We start from the raw sequence: 18,576 nt of genomic DNA, 5'->3' as shown, positions 1-18,576 counted from the left end.
TCCTCTCGTGAACCGGCAACACAACACATGCTGCAGACACATTCTGGAGGAATCCAGTATTGATGAGCTGATCACTAACTGCCACGGGAGCTTCACTGACTGGCTGCTTGTAGGTTAGACCCGGTCAGGTAAAGCAGCGAGTCCCTGTACATGAACATTCCTGGACATGCAGTAATCATAGGCCCTGTATTTTTCTCCACATCCTCTGGTCACAATGCAGGCAGCAGGAGGAAAAATATATCCACAAAACTGGGCGCAGTCGACATATTCCGCTTTTACAATGGCACCGGTGGATATCAGGCAAGCTCGCATGAACACGCAACTGCCTAGAGATTATGACCATTCAAGAAAATATCAGCTAATACTTTATTTTGTTAGGAAAAAAGTTTGCGAGACTTGTATAAACAGAGTTGCTTCTTATAGAAATACTAGAACATACGCACACCTCATTTTTTTTTTAGCTTTAGGTCACGTCTAAGATAATAATTCACCATTTTAACATTGTAGATAAGTCAGAAAACAAGGAAAAGCATGCCATGGGCACCTTTTAAATATTACAGCAGGTCATTACTACAGCTAATTGAGATCGGTCTCTTTGCAGATTCCCTACTTTTCCATAAAGCCAACAAGACACACTGCTGATGTTGCATGTATTTTTCTTTCCCCGCAGAAAGAGGCCACACACTATATTTTGATCTACTAAATCCTTAAAAGGAATGTGTGGGAGAGAGGGCAGCAGACTCATGGGCTGGAGTTTGAGAGTCAGAGGGATTAGAAAAGAGACGGGGAAAATCTTGTTGGTTTTCTGGTGAGGGGGTATGAACCAAGTAAAGTGACATCATTCTGGGGATGGATGAGGCATAGTTAGTTGTCATGAGCCAGATGTGTCCTCTGTCTAACAGGGTCTGTCAGAACATATTGCATGTTAAAACACAAGTCATAAGTCTGCTTAATGACAGAATGGTTTTCTTTTTGCCTTTATCTCATAGGGAGTGTTGTAATATTTGGATAGGCCTATGATAAGGCAGAATGTTTACTTAACATCAGCCATACTTTTCTTGCTCTCTGTGATTTGCCTCCTCTATTTCTCTTCTCCTTGTGGAGTCCCGCTGCTGTAAACATTTCACATTCTTCCCCTCAGTTTTTACCCATGACTCCCTCCTCGAGAATTCCCATTCTCCTCTTTTCATCGCGCCCTCTCCTATTGTTGTTATGTTGTAAAACAAGCAAATATAGTTTTCCTGAAACACTTCTCAGAGAGGAGCCATTGTCAGTTTTATTTAATCGTATCTTGGCTGCCATCCACCGCTTCTTTTATGTCAAGAGAGGGGGACAGCTGCACAGCGAGGAGATATGGTCTATTGTTTGGTTTAGTGCCTCATTTAGTTCATTATCAACGATCATCTTGAGTCTTCTTTATGGGGAAGATTTTGGCTTTGTTCAGAGTCTTTTATGAGGAGTGGAATCAAAAAGAGACAGGCAGTAGATTTTCAGTATCAAAGAAAGGAGATCATGTAACATCCTACGTGGGCACGCTATGTCCATATTTTAGTGTCTGACCTGGTGAGTTGCAGTTGGGAGTATGTCTGACGTGTCCGATGCTGATTACAGTATCATGGGAGTTTTTCCACATTTTATCTAAAATCGGCCTGAAAGCCAAGCAGGCATCATCTAGAATAAGTGAAATGAGGCAGGAAATGGTCTCAAAATGGGCATATTCCCTTTCAGCACAGGTCAAAACTGGTCCAAGCAAACTCGCTTATTCTGTGAAACAGTGACTTAATCACTTCCATATCTGTTCATTTAAATTCAGTTTACCAAAATGAATACAGTAACAGAACAAGCATTATGCGTGTTCCTTATGTCCCTGATTCTAAACGTGACTCATCAGACTGTGGGTTAAGGCGAGCTCAGACACTGTGCATGTCACATTGACTTCCCGGCAATGTGACATGCACAGACATGCTTGCTTCACCCCTCTCTCTGTATCTGTTCAGCCCTGTCTGTAACACTGCTTTATCAGTGGTTGAGCAGGCAGTGACAGGAGCGGCTCTTCATTTTTCATTGTCACAGGAAACAGTGTCCATTGTTTCCTTTGTGTGTGAATGTGTAATTGTAGTCTGAAACAATGAGGGGGAGTGCGAGGCTGGTTCATTCTCGCTTAACCCAACTGTGGCTGTTTTGTAGATTGCATGCAGTGGACAGGGGATGGTAGTAGTTCATGTTCAGTTATTTTAAGAGCCACCAGCAATGTGAAGCTGGGCACCTCCGTGTTTAATGTGTAAAGATATTTTAATGAACTGTGTGCTATGTTGCTCCAGTCAGCAAAGGCCCCGCAGTAATGCGACTCCTGGGATTAGAGTTATGAAGTGTACAACATTGTGGAGAGCATCTGTACATTGGAATCTATGGGCCATTAAAACTAGAAATTCCAGTAAACATGTCCAGTTTAACCCAATTATCTAAAGTTTCTAAACCACATAAAAACTAAGGTGAAATTATAACTTGCACTGTCAGTTCTATACATTCAGTAGATTTTATAGATACTTCTTGGTTCACTTATAACTGAACTGTGCACGTATCGAGTAGATAATTATAGTGGACATTTTAAGTGCATTGTGTTTCATTCTGTTGCTGTGGGTGGTTTAGATACTGGGGTTAACCTGGACTTGTTTAAAACCTGTCTGGTCACTTGTTTGCAACACTCTGTGTACATCTGTTTGCAACGTCCTCTTTAAGCACTAAGGAATAATATTGCAGTAATAAACTGTAAATTGCTCACGTTATATAAAATAAAATGTTCAACAGATTGGAACTTACATTTTTAAGGTGATTTTAATGTAGCTATGTTTTAACTGCTGTCTCCATCTTTTGCTTTTCACAGAGCTTTCAAAGCCGGTGGAGACCAGAAGGTAAGACTATACCTGTGTGAACCACTGAGCTCACCTCTGTATGAACACTTAGATGCTTTGGCATGGTCTACTGGACTACAGGGACATTGATTAAATCTGCAACTTCCTTTTATCGCTGCTCACAGTCGGCCCCAACCCTGTGTTATGTCACTTTGTGTTTAAATGTATCTTATTCACCTGACTCACCTGTCAAGCTCTCACAGAGTTCGTGCACTCTGCATTAGCGAAGCATCAGTGAGTCACTGAATGAGTTGTTTGCTAGATGGAGTGGAGTGTGGTGAATGTGGCTTTTCCTGCAGTTTATTTAGTACTGCCTTGCACAATCCTTGATAGTGGCAAAATACTGATAGAATCCCCGTCAGTCCTCTTGAGCACTACTTGCCCAGCTGATTACAGTTTGAATAGTCCAATGGTGTCAGAAACTCATGCTACAGATGTTTTTGGTAAAGCGGTTGGAACGTAATGCACACACAAAGTCAGCGTTGCATTTTAGTGGGTATTCCTTAGCAGTCCATGCATAATGCTCAGTGAGGTCTCTCATTAGAGACATGTCAGTCAAATATGACAATTTTCTCACTTTGAGCATTTTCATTTCGCTGGCAGAGGCAGATTACTTTTGCCAGTCCTTGGCTGACTGCCAACACAAATCAAATGGCTGTGTTCACACTTCTTAAGCACTTCTTTCATGTGCAGGCTTTGACAGAGCTGCTCCTGCAGCACCAGCTAATCATTTGTTAGAAGGAAAAGTTGGTCTGCACGGGAAGCTTTCTTAACAAAAAACTTGGGGTTGTGCAACAGCAGAAGGGACTTTTACTGTGCCACAAATGTCTAACTGCATGTTGTGCACTGTGCTGCAATGTCTCCCTCTTCCACACCCTCATAGGACTCGCTCGCTCCAGCTTCTGTTCAGCCAAAGTACTCCTTTGCCCCCAGCACAACCATTAACAAGATGGCGAGGCCATTTACAGCAGGTGGTGTTAAACCCGTGGCCTACTCGCCTAAACATAACGCCCCGCGCTCACAGGGCCACGCCAGTGCACAGCAGCCACAGAATGGGTAGGTGGATAAACAAACACGGTTACCTTTGGAAGCACAATGTAGCTGATTGGGTTTTTATGGTATATTAGACACCTCATTATAATGAGTTTTTACAAGAGAGAAAAACTCATTATAATGAGGATTTTCCAAACGGCACCTTATTAAAAATGTACTTTGGTCATTATTATAGTACATTATCTCACAGGTTTTAAGAAATAGTGCAGAAAAAAATAAACATAACTAATGTATGTTGACTTCCCTGCTGACACCAACTTCAGTCTGTTTATAATTTAACACACATCATAAGTTAACTTTTGCAGAAATGTGTCGGTTCTAACCACATGAGCAGTAATAGTAACGTGTCATTTTAGATCCCGGCTTTAAGAATAATTTAAGGTAAAAGGAGGCAGTTGTCAAAACAGACCCAAATGATCTTGTCAGCCTCATGTTCTGCCTCAGACTGATGAAAGCAAGCACAGGCAGGAAATATTTAGCTGACACAGCCAATTCAATCTGGCCTCCTCCAGCTGAAACATCTCTGCAGCAGAATTTATTGGATGACAAACTTCTTTTTTTATTTTTTATTTTTTTACAGAGATTAGTGTAACATGTGTCAGTAATCAGTCACAGTTTTCTGGTCTTGTCAAATCTGTTCTGTGTTTTTCGGCATGTGGGTTTTTTGGCTACTGCAGATCTTATGATTTATTTCTGTAAATATGTCCCCCCTGATCTTCACTGTATAAACAGTATGTGTGTAGCACTGTGTATGCGAGAGCAACAAGTACTGAAAGTAAGATTTTTGAGCTTTTGAGGAAGGTGTCCCTACTAAATAATCCATCTGTTTGATTTGTTATTTCAGCAGATGTGTTATTGGCTGACGGTTCCTTGTGTGATATGTCAGAAAGGATTTTTGAGTACATGAAAATACTTTGGACTTGCACTGTGTTAAACTTTGGACTAAAATTATGGTTATTGTGGTTCTCGTGCATTGCATGTGCTCGAGCCCCAGAGATCATTTTCCGTGAGCATTCGAAATTGAAACTTGCCGAATGTTTTAACCCCGTACCATCATATTATGACAGTCACCTAATTTCTGAAGTTATTTCCTGAATCCTCATGGACTATTCTAACGATGTATTTTATCATTTTTTTTGAGGGAAAGGGACTGTGTCATTGAAAAGTTAAGATGGTGACAGGAAATTGTCTTTATTAAAAATTAAGTACAAGTATTTTAAATAATACATTTCATGAAGTGTAGCTGCTTTCCTTGTGCCATATTTCCTTAACCCCATTACATCTCCCCGTTTGTATTGTGCTTAAAAATAATACGGTCTCGTATATATGTTAAACCAGAGCAGAAACAAAATGACAAATTAATTACATTTCCTAGACCCAAAGGTAAAATGACATCTTAGTGTTAAGAGCTCATGTGTTGTCTTAGAACAAAAATAATCAGGTCCAGTTTAAGAAAAAATGTATTTTATCGTTTTTTTTGAGGGAAAGGGACTGTGTCATTGAAAAGTTAAGATGGTGACAGGAAATTGTCTTAACTATTTATTTTATTTATTTATTTTTTTTGGTAAAAGTTGAGCATGAATGTTTTATTACAAGCCATTATATCATCATCAGTCATTATTATTAAAAAATTAAGTAAAATTATTATAAATAATACATTTCATGAAGTGCCATATTTCCTTAACCCCATTACATCTCCCCGTTTGTATTGTGCTTAAAAATAATACGGTCTCGTATATATGTTAAACCAGAGCAGAAACAAAATGACAAATTAATTACATTTCCTAGACCCAAAGGTAAAATGACATCTTGGTGTTAAGAGCTCATGTGTGACTCTTCATTCTCTACTTACATTTTGCTTGATCTGACTTAATAGATCATTTTGGTTTCTGATCTTAGCTTTAAATCATAAAAAAAAACAGTAACTTGGTTTCACAGTTGATTGTCCTAAAGCTGTACTCATCTCTGCTGTGAAGTGAATTTTTCCAAGGCCAAATTCATGTCGGTGTAATTACATAAAATAAATGACTGTGTTCTCCGGTTTGTATTTTTTGACTCAGGTTTCAGATTATACAAGGATTCCAGGAATGGATCAAAACGTATTTTAAATGATGCTGAACGTGGCCATGTGGTATGAAATGAACTTCAAAGATAGGCCAGTCTGTTTCCTGTAATTTGGGTCATGGTAGTGGTCTGACTGCAGCCATTGGTGAGATGTGGTCTGCTGCTGTATTTAGCCTCACTCAGAGTTTTTAATGCAGCTTTTGCTGCTGGATTATTTCAACAGTCTTACTTGTGTACTCTAGAGAGGCTTCACATGCTTGAGAAGTTTCTCTGCAGATGGCCAAAACAGCGTTTCTCTGGCCATCTTTGACTAGTATGGGGCCTAATTATAACTGCCAGTCTGATGAAGATGGATTTCTCCAGACAGTAAACAGTTCGATGCAAACGACATGTCTAATGTGTCCGGGCCAGTTGTACTGAAGCAGGTTTTGTGTGAAGCTTTTACTGACATCATGATGTGTCGTGCTGTGGCATTTATGGTTATTGACTGGGTATCAAAACACAAGAGAAATTAGAACAACTGCAGGGGTGCAGAAATTAGGCAAGCCTTTATGTCTACAGCCCTTTGCAAAACTCAAAAAAGTACTTGTGCACATGGTCGATAGGAGCGGAACGACAAAGGGTTTGTGCCAAATCTACAGTCATTTTAGGTCAGAGTAACAATGAATGACTTGACAGGCAAACAATGCTGTCTTTCTCTCACAGAGCCTGCTGACTGTAACAGCACGCCTCACGTTACCTTTCGCATGTTCGCTGCATCTTGCAGTATTTTTGGTCTTCTGTTGTGTAAAACCTGTTTCTCCTTCAACCCAAAGCTAAACCTTCCCCCTCTTTCTCTCATTTTTTTGCTTTCCTTCCTTTTCTTTAGACCCCACAGGTGGAAACGATTGACAAGTTAGTATATTTCTTTTTCCATTCACAGTTCAGTACAAAATAATGATTGCTTGGTTGCCAGCTTGTAATGTTGGACATATTTAACTGATACAAATGCCTGAACCACACAAGTCTAAAAGCCGTTTCGCATGAAAATCTCTCCCTGATGATTTGGTTCCGCTCTACCCTGTCTTTTCTATGTTAACTTCAGTGTGTCTTTGATATTTGGTCTGATCTACAGGAGTCAACCTACTTACTATGATGATGTATACCCAGAGTCCAAGTAAGGGTCAGCCGCATGCCGTCTGGTTTGTCGGTGTAGTATCTTATGGGCAAGCTGATAATGACAAAAGAAGTGCAAATGCTACATTCACAGATTGTGTTTAAAATGCCAGGTCATTAATAACCATGCTGTAGTTGATCTGAAACTGGGTTGAAATGATGTATATTTGAATTGAAACACGCCTTTTGTGCTGCTTCTTGAGTTGTTGATCAAAATAAAAGCTTTGGCATGTAGTAAACATCTCCCACAAGTAAAGCCAGGCGCTGTAGTGTGACAGCTTTCTGCCACCGATTTTTAATGATGGTTATAAATAAGATCTCTAATGTGGTGATGTCCATTTATGAGTCTAGAGTGTGCCCAAGAGAAATCGTAGTAATGTGTATCCATTAGCTTGCTTATTGTGTGACTGGGATACTGAGCTTCACTCCTAAGTATTGCATGATCTGTTCAGGATGTCCTCTATTTTCAAGGTCACCTGATTAGCTGGGTTGATGTGAGTGGGTAGTCTCTTGATGGGATTGTGTTAACCGCGCCTGCCCGTGTGCTGCTGCTGCTGGGTGTGTGTGCAGGCACGGCCTCAGGGTGGAGAACGTGCCCTGCTTCATCCCCAACGACCGCAGCAAGAAGAGGCTGATCGAAGACACTGAGGACTGGCAGCCCCGCACTGGCACCACCCAGTCCCGCTCCTTCCGTATCCTGGCCCAGCTCACAGGCACCGACTTCAGTAAGTCAGGACTGAGGACTAGAGGGTGAAACATGTGGTAGTGAAGACAAGATGTAGGAGGAGGCCTGTGACTGAACAGTTTGATCTGATGTGATCATAGTGACTGGAGAGTGAGTGACAGAGCAGGGATGGTGGATAAAAAGGGTGTTCGTTTTTCAGCTGTGAAGCGGGTCCTCAGCCGCCAGGTTGCATCTGTCTTCAGTGACAGTAGCTTTTTATTTTTCCTATGACTATAACCAGTCTGATAAATTAGCTGCATGTTGATTATCTGAGCGGAGGCTGTGTAGAAACACCATTAAATGTTAAACTCCTGATGTTTGGGTTGGTATGTGATCAGCAGGTTATTTATTAGTCAAAAGGTGTCACCTTTGACGTGCTGATGTGTGTGTGTCTCTCCTGGATCCCTTAGTGCAGGACCCAAATGACGAAATCATGAAGAAGTCCAGGTAAAAACTTGAGTGTCATCGATTTGAACAGCACATGTTTTTGTTTGTGCACTCGTGTGTGGAAGCTTCAGTTTGGTGGATATTTCGAAAAAACAGCTCAACTTTTTAAACGTACCTGTAGCTACAGGCTCTCTGCTGCGTCATACCCTGGCACATGCACTGTGACTTGTACAAGCTTTGTATCATTGAGCCTAGAATGTGCTCCTTTGTGTAATTTACTAATTGCTTTTAATAGATGCTTGACATTTTTGCTTGTTTACTTTCTTGCTGACAGTTACATGAGAAGCTCGACACCATTCTCATATCTGTATCAGAGGATATGTAGCTGGAGCCAGCAGCCACTTAACTTAGCGTAAAAGCTAGAAGCAGCTGGCCTGACTCTACCTGTAACAAACTACACTTAACCTGCAGGGGCGGATCTAGACAGTTTTTGATAGGGTGGCCGGGCTGGGGCACAGACTCGGGGACGGGTGGCACATTTGAAATGCATGTATAAAGTAAATTAAACCCGTAGTCTTATGGAATAATAAACCATATATTATGTATAAATGAGGCATACACACAGTGCTTTCTTTAGCTAATTTTGGCTATGCTCCTTATTTCCTCCTGGCTGGCCACAGTTCCCTCCCCACTGAGTCGAATCATGCCAAGTACACCACGGTGGTGCAGCTGGAGAAATGAATGCAAATATCATGCCATCACCATTCAATGCTTTTCACCATTTTAATGATTTGTATAGATTAAACACAATATAACATGTTAATTAGTGAGCTTTAGGGGTGCTAGTAAGTGGATTTTGTTACATTTGGACAGAGCCAGGGTAGCTGTGCCCCCCTCTTTCCAGTCTTTTTTTAAATATGAAGTTACAGCCTCACTTAGTGCAGACAGCAGAGTCATTCTTGTTATCTAACTCTGGGCAAGAAAGCGAATAAGCATATCTCGGAACTAATATTTGCCTTCCAAATCTATCTTATTCCTTTTCAGTCTGTGCTATTTCACCCGTTTTATTGCTCTGCTACTTTTTCACCTTTTTGCGCACTTGACTCCACTTTCTGCTCTGTTTATTTATTCTCTCCACTACAATCTATTTCCTTCCTGTCCATCTGTTTCATATCTTTTTTTTGCTGGCGGTCAGGGAAAAGTTCCTCACTGAGATTCAGAGTCCCCGCTATGCTCGTCTGAGGGATTGGCACCACGACAGGTCTGCTCTCACCCTCAATATTAAACCCTGAGCAACATCCTAGACGCGATGGGATGCAGAGCCCAGCGAGAGCCTGCAAGTGATAGCCACACCACAACACTACGTGACAGACTACGAAGATAACCGGCATCGAATGGCAGTTAACAAATTCACATTTTAGATACACAAGGTGAAAAATATGTTGGAGGGGGAAGGGGGGAGAATAAACCATAAATACAAGATACAGATGGGAGACAAATGAAAGAAAAACCCAACCTAAAGTGTCTCAGTAGAGAGATACTTTATTAATCCAGAGGGAAATTCAGCAATTCTGTGCCACCAGAACAGCTTCAGTGCACCTTGGCATTAATTCTACAAGTCTCCGAACTCTACTGGAGGGATGAACACCGTTCGCTCTTCCAAAAGATAATTGCCTCATATGTTATTTTGATGATGGGGGTGGAGACGCTGTCTAACACATCGCTCCAAAACCTCCCATAGGTGTTCAACTGGGCTGAGATCTGGTGACTGTGGAGGTGATAGCATATGATTCACATCATTTTGATCCTCAAACCATTTGGTGACCCCCGCCGCCCTGCGGTTGGGGCACTGTCATCCTGGAAGATAACACTCAGGTTTCTCCTTTTAATTTGTCGCCCATCTGAATGTAGCCTTGATGACGAAGCCTAAAGTAGGGCCTTGCATTCTGAGCCTAAGTGTAAGATCTCCTCCAAATTTCTGGCTTGATGATTATTGACAACACTGTGGACCACTGTGTCTGTCGCCCTGTTTTCCAGTTCACACTGCATTACTTGAAGTAAACTAGTGGGAAGTTTGGAAAAGAGGTCTCAGCAGTGAGAAGTGCCTTTCTGTTCACTCTTCCTCTTTGACTGTGAAGTTCAGACCCAGCTTTGATCTGTCTCTCTCTGTCTGTTTCTGTTTGAGTTCCTTATCCTTTAGAGTTGTCATTTCTGGTCCCCTCACCTCATAGACTTGCCAAACCATTAAAGAAAAGGAAAATACATCTGTACTTTTTTTTTCCTGCTGTCATCAAAAATATAAACCATCTAAAGAATCAACTCTTGCCTCTCTGTCCTTTCTGCTGTGTCCTTTTTCCTTCCTGTTTAGTCAGTATTCAAACTTAAAAGCATATAACTCTCTTATTTCATCTCTTTCTTCAGCTGAGTCACAACTGTTTATTTACCTGGTGTACTGAACAAAAGTGATTATGTAGTACCGGGGCTTTCCGCAGTCATTATGCATTCTTGGATTAATGGGGTGTCTTTGCAAGGATCAGGGTTTGAGGTTTGTTTTTATTTCCTCGGAGAGAAAATTGTTGTGTAGTCAGACATAAAACCAACAAATGGCCACACACGTACGAAGTAATTTATATTCATAAAGTGCAGAAGTGCACCGTGAGGAAATGCAGCCTTTAGTCTCTTGCATTTGCTTGAAATAAAAATATTTAGGTATTTGAATATTGAAATCTAAATCAAATACAAGACCAACACTACCATGTGTTCAGCTGAGTACTCGCTGCACTCTCAGAGAAAAGTGCAAGTTGGACACAAGACCATCATCGTTTAGATAGGCACCACATATTAGCCTGATTTAGTAGTAAAATAAAAAAAGATTTCAGAGGAAAAACACGTGTTAATTTTTCAAATACCTTGTCTGTGGACGAAATACAAGAAAGAAAAATGTGGCACAGTTGCTGGTAGCAGATGATATTACCTAATTGATTGTACAGCAACAGTAAAAATCTGAGATGTGTAGAGAATGAGAAATGCCCCAACTTGCATAGTTTGAGAAAATAATGCATTAGGTAACAGCAAGAAACCAACAATAGTTATTGCTAAATTAAACAGAGAAAAGTGTTGTTTCTTTCCACATATAGAAAACTGATGACAAAATGTATGGTAAGATTAAGAATTGGCAACCGAGAGTTGCTAGTACTACCCAATGGTGGAAGAAGTACTCCGATTGTTTACTTAATTAAAGGTAGCAACGCCTCAGCATAAAAATACTGTTACAAGTAAAAGTCCTGTATTCAAATGTAAATATACTTAAAGTACCAAAAATAAAAGTACTCCTCATGGACAATAGCACAGTTTACATATCATATTATTGGATTGGATTTTGCTGTTGGAGCTAATGTTAACTACAACTAAGTACTTTACATACTTCTGGGTAGCTTATGAATTATACACCAAGGCTCAATAAAGTTGTATTAATCTCATTCAGAAAAGTATCTAATATCTAAAGTTATCAAATAAATGTAGTGAGTCCAAAGTACAGTATTTCTCTCTGAAATGTAATGAAGTCAAAAATGAAGTAGCAGAAAATGAAACCTCAGTTGTACTTAAGTACAGTACTTGAGTAAATGTACTTAGTTACTTTCCACCTCTGCTTTTACCATTTATGAAATATACCATTAAACAAGTAACTGAAGGCAAAACTAGTTTTGGTCTGCAGCTGTCGACGTATCCAAAATCTGCAAAACAGTTCATAATGTACGTACTTAAAGTGCTATTTAAAAAGTCAGAAGGGTCAACCATCAAACCATCTGGCCACATTTCAGCAGTGACAGTAATAAGATAGAGGTAAACAAAGAATGCAGTTGTTAATAAGAAAACATTTGTATGCAGCATGTTGAGTTATAATCATTTTACCACTGGAAAACAACTGCAGCCTCTGCATATTATTTGCAAAATTGCCATTTCCTTGTAAATAATATTATAAAAACAGCAACAGTGACTGTCAGAAGGAGCTTGTTGCCTGCATTTAAACCCAAGCAGCCTCTCTGCTGTCTCCGACGTGCACCACCATTGTTCAGCATTTTGTCACTTGTCACATTCGGGTTCTTACCGAGCTGCATCACATTTTCCTCCTCACTGTGGAAGGTGACGCATATCAGTGGATTCCTGCTCCATCTGAAATCAAAACCTGCTCCTTTCTCAGCTGGATGTTGAGCTGTCAACAAAGTCCCCTGCTTTCCTTGTTGCTCAGATCGATGCATCCCACAGGAGGGGAAGAAAAATTGAGGTAAATCTGAAATCTGAGGCGTAAAGAGTGAACAGGAAATGTCAAGGAAACATTCTGTGGGGTGCTGCTCTGCGGTGTGTCCACAACTCCACACAGAAGGTGGGGGAAAAAAAAACCTGTTTGCGAAGGCTGTGATGCAGGAATTGTGCACCTGTGTCGCACAGAGCCTCTCACCAAGCACTGAAAGCTGTGAAAATGTCAAAAAAAAAAAATATGATTCAGGTCGCTCCAGGTGGGAATAAGCTGCTGTAGAGGATGTGCTCCAATTTGCACCTGCAACCTTCACCGGAGTGAGGTGCAGCCAAACAAACCTCTCAGAGGTGTTTGTGTGAGAAGTCAGTGCTGCTGGCCTGTTGTCATGTAGGGCAGCACAGCATGGGAGTGTAGCTGGGGCCGCCGTGTTGTTAGGTTTGGTCCCCAAAGGCAAGCATGCCAGTGTGTGGAGCGGAGGGCAGCTGACCCAGGGTCTGTGTTTGTCACAGGCTGAAACTGGTTTATTCTGTCCTCTGTTCGACCCGGCTGCCAGGGATCCTTCCAGCCAGACTCCTCTCCTCCTTTCACTCTGTTTTGCCGTGGTCTCTTTCCAAAAGTCTCTTGGTAGTTGGGGTCTTACCTTTCTTAATTTAGAAAGATTTCACTTCCTCTCTGTGTCACCAGCCCTGCGAGTTGTCTTCTTGCTACAGCAAAGGGACTGAATGCCCTTTATTTTTCAGAGTATGTGGTTTGGAAAATAGCAGATAGTTTTCATCATTCATCTGGCTAGATAGCTCTGTTGTATTTCTGTAACTTCTCCTGCCTTTTTTTCCATAACTTGGTGTTTAATTTGGAAATGTTAGAAGTATAGTTGATAGCCAGGCTTAATCTGATGCAGGCAATGCTACAGAACAAGGCTGTTGCAGGGTCGTTTGTTTAACGTTTTCCTCTTTCTTTGCAAATGAGTTAGGATTTCATCATATTTCTTTACGGTCTTGTATATGGCACAATTGCTGATGTAAAAATGATAAATGCCTGAGGCAATGTTATATTTTTTTCCCAAGATAAGACGTCTCCAGAGCTCACTGTTTTGGCTCAGACGTTGTTTTTCCATTTCAGTCATGGTTTGAAGATTTTCTGAATATACTGATGTTTGCTGCAGGTAACAGAACATTGAAATGTAGAAACAACTCTTTATTCCACCCTATTCTTTATTCACACTTCTACACATGCAGGCTTTAGACAAAACTCTCCTGCATCCAGATCTGACAGCATCAACTGGTCTGAGTTTCTTGTTTCCCAGTTCTTGTTTCCCTGTGAGTGACGTTAATCAGTCCAAGAAGTTGTTCCGGTTTCTTATTGCTCTCATTAGGGTACGGTAGTAGCTCTTGAACTGATTGTTTCAATTACACAATTGATTTGTCTCACAAATACTTGTACAATCATGTACAATGGCCTGCAGATGGAAACAGTTCACTGTATTGTAACCATGAATTCTGCTGTGTACCAAAATATCCTGAAGGAGAATGTCCGGCCATCCGTTTGTGACCTCAAGCTGAAGCGAACTTGGGTTCTGCAGCAGGACAATGATCCAAAGCACACCAGCAAGTCCACTTCTGAATGGCTGAAGAAAAACAACATGAAGACTTTGGAGTGGCCTAGTCAAAGTCCTGACCTGAATCCAATTGAGATGCTGTGGCATGACCTTAAAAAGGCAGTTCATGCCCGAAAACCTTCCAATGTGGCTGACTTACAACAATTCTGCCAAGATGAGTGGGCCAAAATTCCTCCACAGCGCTGTGGCAGACTCATGGCAAGTTATCGAAAACGCTTGATTGCAGTTGTTGCTGCTAAGGGTGGCCCAACCAGTTATTAGGTTTAGGGGGCAAACACTTATTCACACAGGGTTTTGTAGTTTTGGATTTTGTTTTCCCTTAATAATAAAAACCTTCATTTAAAAACTGCATGATGTGTTTACTTGTGTTATCTTTGACTAATATTTAAATTTGTTTGATGATCTGAAACATTACAGTGTGACAAACATGCAAAAAGATAAGAAATCAGTAAGGGGGCAAATACTTTTTCACACCACTGTATATATTGAGGTGGATTTACCACACTGTGGCCCCAGTACCCCATTATTGAATTGACAGTATTAATAATCTCTCTCCTCTGGTCTGGGTCTCCTGTCTGATAATGTTCAGAAAGAGGCCCACAACCTCGGTGTTATCTTTTATTCAGATTTGTCCTTCGATACTCAGGTGACTGAAGTGGTCCAGCCCTGTTTTGTGGAATTTAAACAGCTAAGACCGGGTCATTCTTTTCCCTTGTAGACTTAGAAAAGGTCATGCATGCTTTTGTTTCTTCCAGACTCAATTACTGCAATTCATTTTATTCTGGAATTAGCAGGTGCAGCATTCTTAGACTTCGGTTGATACAGAATGCTGCTGTCAGACTTTAACATGTGAGGAATGTGACCACATTTCACCGATCCTTGCTGCCCTTCACCATCTATCTGAAGTTTTGAATTGATTTTAAGGTTTTACTGTTTGTTTTTAAAGCCTTGAATGGTCAGGCGCAAAAGGAATTAACAAATCACAAATATAAGCAGATATTTGGGCCTGATCGTTGCCAGAGATCCTCCAGCAGTGCCGTAAGGTTCCAAAAGCGTGACTTGTGACCAGGCTTTTCTTCTCATGCGATGTGGATGTGGAACCCCCTGCCTGGGGATCTCAGGCAGGCAAACTCTGTGACTTTTAAATCTCTTTTTTAAACTCACTTTTATCACATGGCTTTTTCTTAAGTGTTATTAGTGTTTCTATTTTAATTGGGCTTTTACTGTGTTTACTATTGGTTTTATTGTAAAGCACTGTAACTAAAGTTTTTTATTTTATTTTATTATTACCAAACTAGCTTGTCTTACCACAACAGAGAGGACACCATGCTATCCCGCTGATGTATAATTATGCTTTTGATCATTCACACACATGGTAATCTGTGGCAGAACATACTGTTCAGGAATGCAGACGACCCATGGCTACTGATATCCAAAGATGATGTTCGTTGAGTAACCATGGTTACTGAGAGGCGTCTCTGTGTGTACCTTTTCTAATTAGTCATTTTCTCCCCACAGCCTTCAGCCAACTCCCTTGACTGCCAAGGCAGCAGATAAACCAGATGGTGAGTTTCTGCTCCTGCTGTTGCGTAAAAGGACCCCAGCAGCATTCGGTAGAGTTTGTGCTAATAGATTCTTATTAAACATCAATACATGAGCATCAGTAGCAACAACAGGACATTCGAAGCTGTCAAAAAAGACATCTGGAACAGCATGTAAATTACATGAAAGTGCACCTCCTTTTGTGAAATTATTCAAAGTTACAACCAAGACTTTCCACGCGCTGTGATTATAAAACAAATCTCATTGGTTTCTTTTGCCAGGCTGTAAGACCGCAGCTGGATCCAGAGGAAGTTCAGGTCCTTCCTCTCGACCACCGTGGGTCACTGACCCTAATTTCGCCAACCGCTTTCGCCCAGACAAGAGCAGCACTGTGGTGACCCTGCACCAGCAGCTGGCCCAGCCGACGCCCATGCAAAGCCGTAGCTCCATCCTGCAGGCAGCACAGCAGCCACCTGAAGTGAGTGGGAGGACCCCGGTGTGTGGCGCCTGCAACAAAATCATCAGGTGAGACCACAGTGTCCCATTGACACTGACAGTTTGATTCATTTTGCCAGACAAATGCTCTCAATGGGCCTGATTCACAAACGGTGCGTACACACAAATCTGTGCCTAAACCATGAATGTGACGGTAATAATTGTGCAGGTCTGTGGTTTCCCTGTTAAAGTTGAAAAGTTATGCAGCAGATTTCAGTGCTGCCTCTCATGTATTTTAATGTGGTTTTCTGTGTATGTTTTCCAGGGGTCGGTACCTGGTGGCGCTGGGGCGTTCTTGGCACCCGGAGGAGTTCACATGTTCACAATGTAAGGCAGTCCTAGAAGAAGGGGGCTTCTTTGAAGAGAGAGGGTCTGTCTACTGTACCAAGTGCTACGATAACCGATACGCTCCTAACTGTGCCAAATGCAAAAAGAAGATCACAGGGGTAAGACCTGCTTTATCAGGTTGGCAAAATCAAGACCTAAATTAAGAAATATGGGAAAACATTTTACACTTGAATGTGGCTGCTGTTTCAAAGCTGGTATTTTGTGATTTCTCTGTGATAACAAATGGATGTAGTTGTGACTGTACCACACTAGCTAAGCTGAAGGAAAAAAAAAACAACATGTCTTTCCTTATTAGGAAATCATGCATGCCCTGAAGATGACCTACCATATTGAGTGTTTCCAGTGTGCAGCCTGCAAGACTCCCATCAGGAACCAAGCCTTTTACATGGAGGAGGGCGAGCCCTACTGTGTGAAAGGTGAGAAGCCAAACTGTTGCAGTCAACATACTAGTTCCTTGCTTGATCATTCTAAATATAAATGGCACTTTTCCTTTTTCTTCTACTTGTAAAGTAAGTACCAAATCTTTGGGAAATGTCAGGACAGTACAATATAGTTAAACACTGCCATGTATAGACTTTGTACCAAGTTTAAGACAAAAACTTAATTTACATTCAAATCTGCTACACCTATGCTTTATTATAATGATACTCCTGGGTGGTGTCAAGCAAGGAGTAAGAGGTGTTCCTGAATTGAATTAAGTTGATAAATATGTTAATATATGTCCACCTTTGATTTACAATGTGGGGGATGTGACTTTTAATCAGTCTGCTTAAACTTTCCTTTCCAAACATCTACAAACTATCAGATGTTCCCGTCATGTCACCAATTGCCAAAATAAATGTAAGGAAAATAAGTAGAAATGTAAAGACATCAGGACATTACAACTGTAATTCGATATTAAAACAAACTAACCTTATCACGCCTCCCTGAATTATTAGTGAGGATGTGTTTTCACTGAATTGAAAGTAAACATTATTTAAACATGTAGTTGGCATCAGCAGCAGTAGTTACCCCCGTTTTACCAGAGAGTTTAATTCGAAACCTGAATCAAAGGCAGGCAGTATTAAAATGTAACGTGTAAAGGATAAGGCTGGTCATTTTCTAATATTAACAGTATTTTCAACACTAAAACCTAACAATGAGACTAAAACCAGCTATGAATTCTCTGTTCACTGTTGATGTCTGTCAGGCCTGGATTAGTTTATCATCTGTGGGATTGATCTCCGTTGTTCAAAAATGATTAATAACACATCAAGCAAGGAAGCACAGTGCTGCACTGGGTGACATGTTTCGTCAATATAAAACACAAGACCCGAATATTTTTTTTAAGACTGTCCAGACATTTTGTACTTGGGCCCCTGACTCTTTGCTTACTTAGGTCATGGCTGTTCTGAACCTCTGGGGCAACATTTTTAACAAATACCAAGGTCTGGTGTTTTGTAATGAGGAAACATGTCACCCAGTGCAGTGGTGTGTTTCCCTGATGTGTTTTTAATCATTTTTGAACAACGGCGGTCTATGGTGAACCAGGACTGAATGACATTAATTGTGAGCAGAGGCAAATCACTGTTTGTTTTCAGTCTCTGTATGGGAAATGTTGAAAATAATGTTAATATAGAACATGATCTGCCTTATCCTTTAAGCAGAAAAAAAGAAACGGGCAAAGGAAAAAGCATTCCCAAAGTCTTCAGTGTGCAGACGGATCAAGTCCACTGCCAACTGAGAACCTCTCAACCCATGTAAGACCCCCAGTAACTTTGCACATGGATCAGGACTTTGATATTTATTATAAATCTTCACTGTACATGAATAAACAGAGGGGGAACTGTCATCCCGCTGCATGAAAGCTGTCATGTCTTTTTACTTTTTAATGAATGCCGTAGCTAAGTACAGTACAGTGCAGTGCAGGCTGCAGAAAGAAGCAGTCACAGGGTGATTCAGGGGTCTAACGGAGTGTTTTGTGATAGTTTCTTTTGAAAAACCAGCTCAATGGCCCCCTCTCCAGTTTTGCATACACACACAC

The 18,576-nt window shown here is 41.0% G+C and overlaps 1 protein-coding gene across 6 annotated transcripts in view; it reads left to right on the top strand.

Annotated features, from left to right (window-relative positions):
* Window positions 1–18,576, top strand: part of pdlim7 (PDZ and LIM domain 7) — a 31,107-nt gene that overhangs the window by 10,675 nt on the left and 1,856 nt on the right. For all 6 annotated transcript variants that reach the window (XM_020590893.1, XM_020590912.1, XM_020590883.1 and 3 more), the window contains exons 4-9: window positions 2,885–2,912; window positions 3,796–3,968; window positions 15,687–15,733; window positions 15,992–16,235; window positions 16,471–16,651; window positions 16,849–16,969. In XM_020590893.1, the coding sequence (XP_020446549.1) occupies window positions 2,885–2,912; window positions 3,796–3,968; window positions 15,687–15,733; window positions 15,992–16,235; window positions 16,471–16,651; window positions 16,849–16,969 (794 nt within the window). The remainder of the gene's footprint in view (window positions 1–2,884; window positions 2,913–3,795; window positions 3,969–15,686; window positions 15,734–15,991; window positions 16,236–16,470; window positions 16,652–16,848; window positions 16,970–18,576) is intronic.

The sequence above is a fragment of the Monopterus albus genome, unplaced genomic scaffold (genome assembly GCF_001952655.1).
Source record: "Monopterus albus unplaced genomic scaffold, M_albus_1.0 scaffold2.1, whole genome shotgun sequence".
Taxonomy (NCBI): domain Eukaryota; kingdom Metazoa; phylum Chordata; class Actinopteri; order Synbranchiformes; family Synbranchidae; genus Monopterus; species Monopterus albus.
This window is presented reverse-complemented; position numbering and strand designations above follow the sequence as displayed.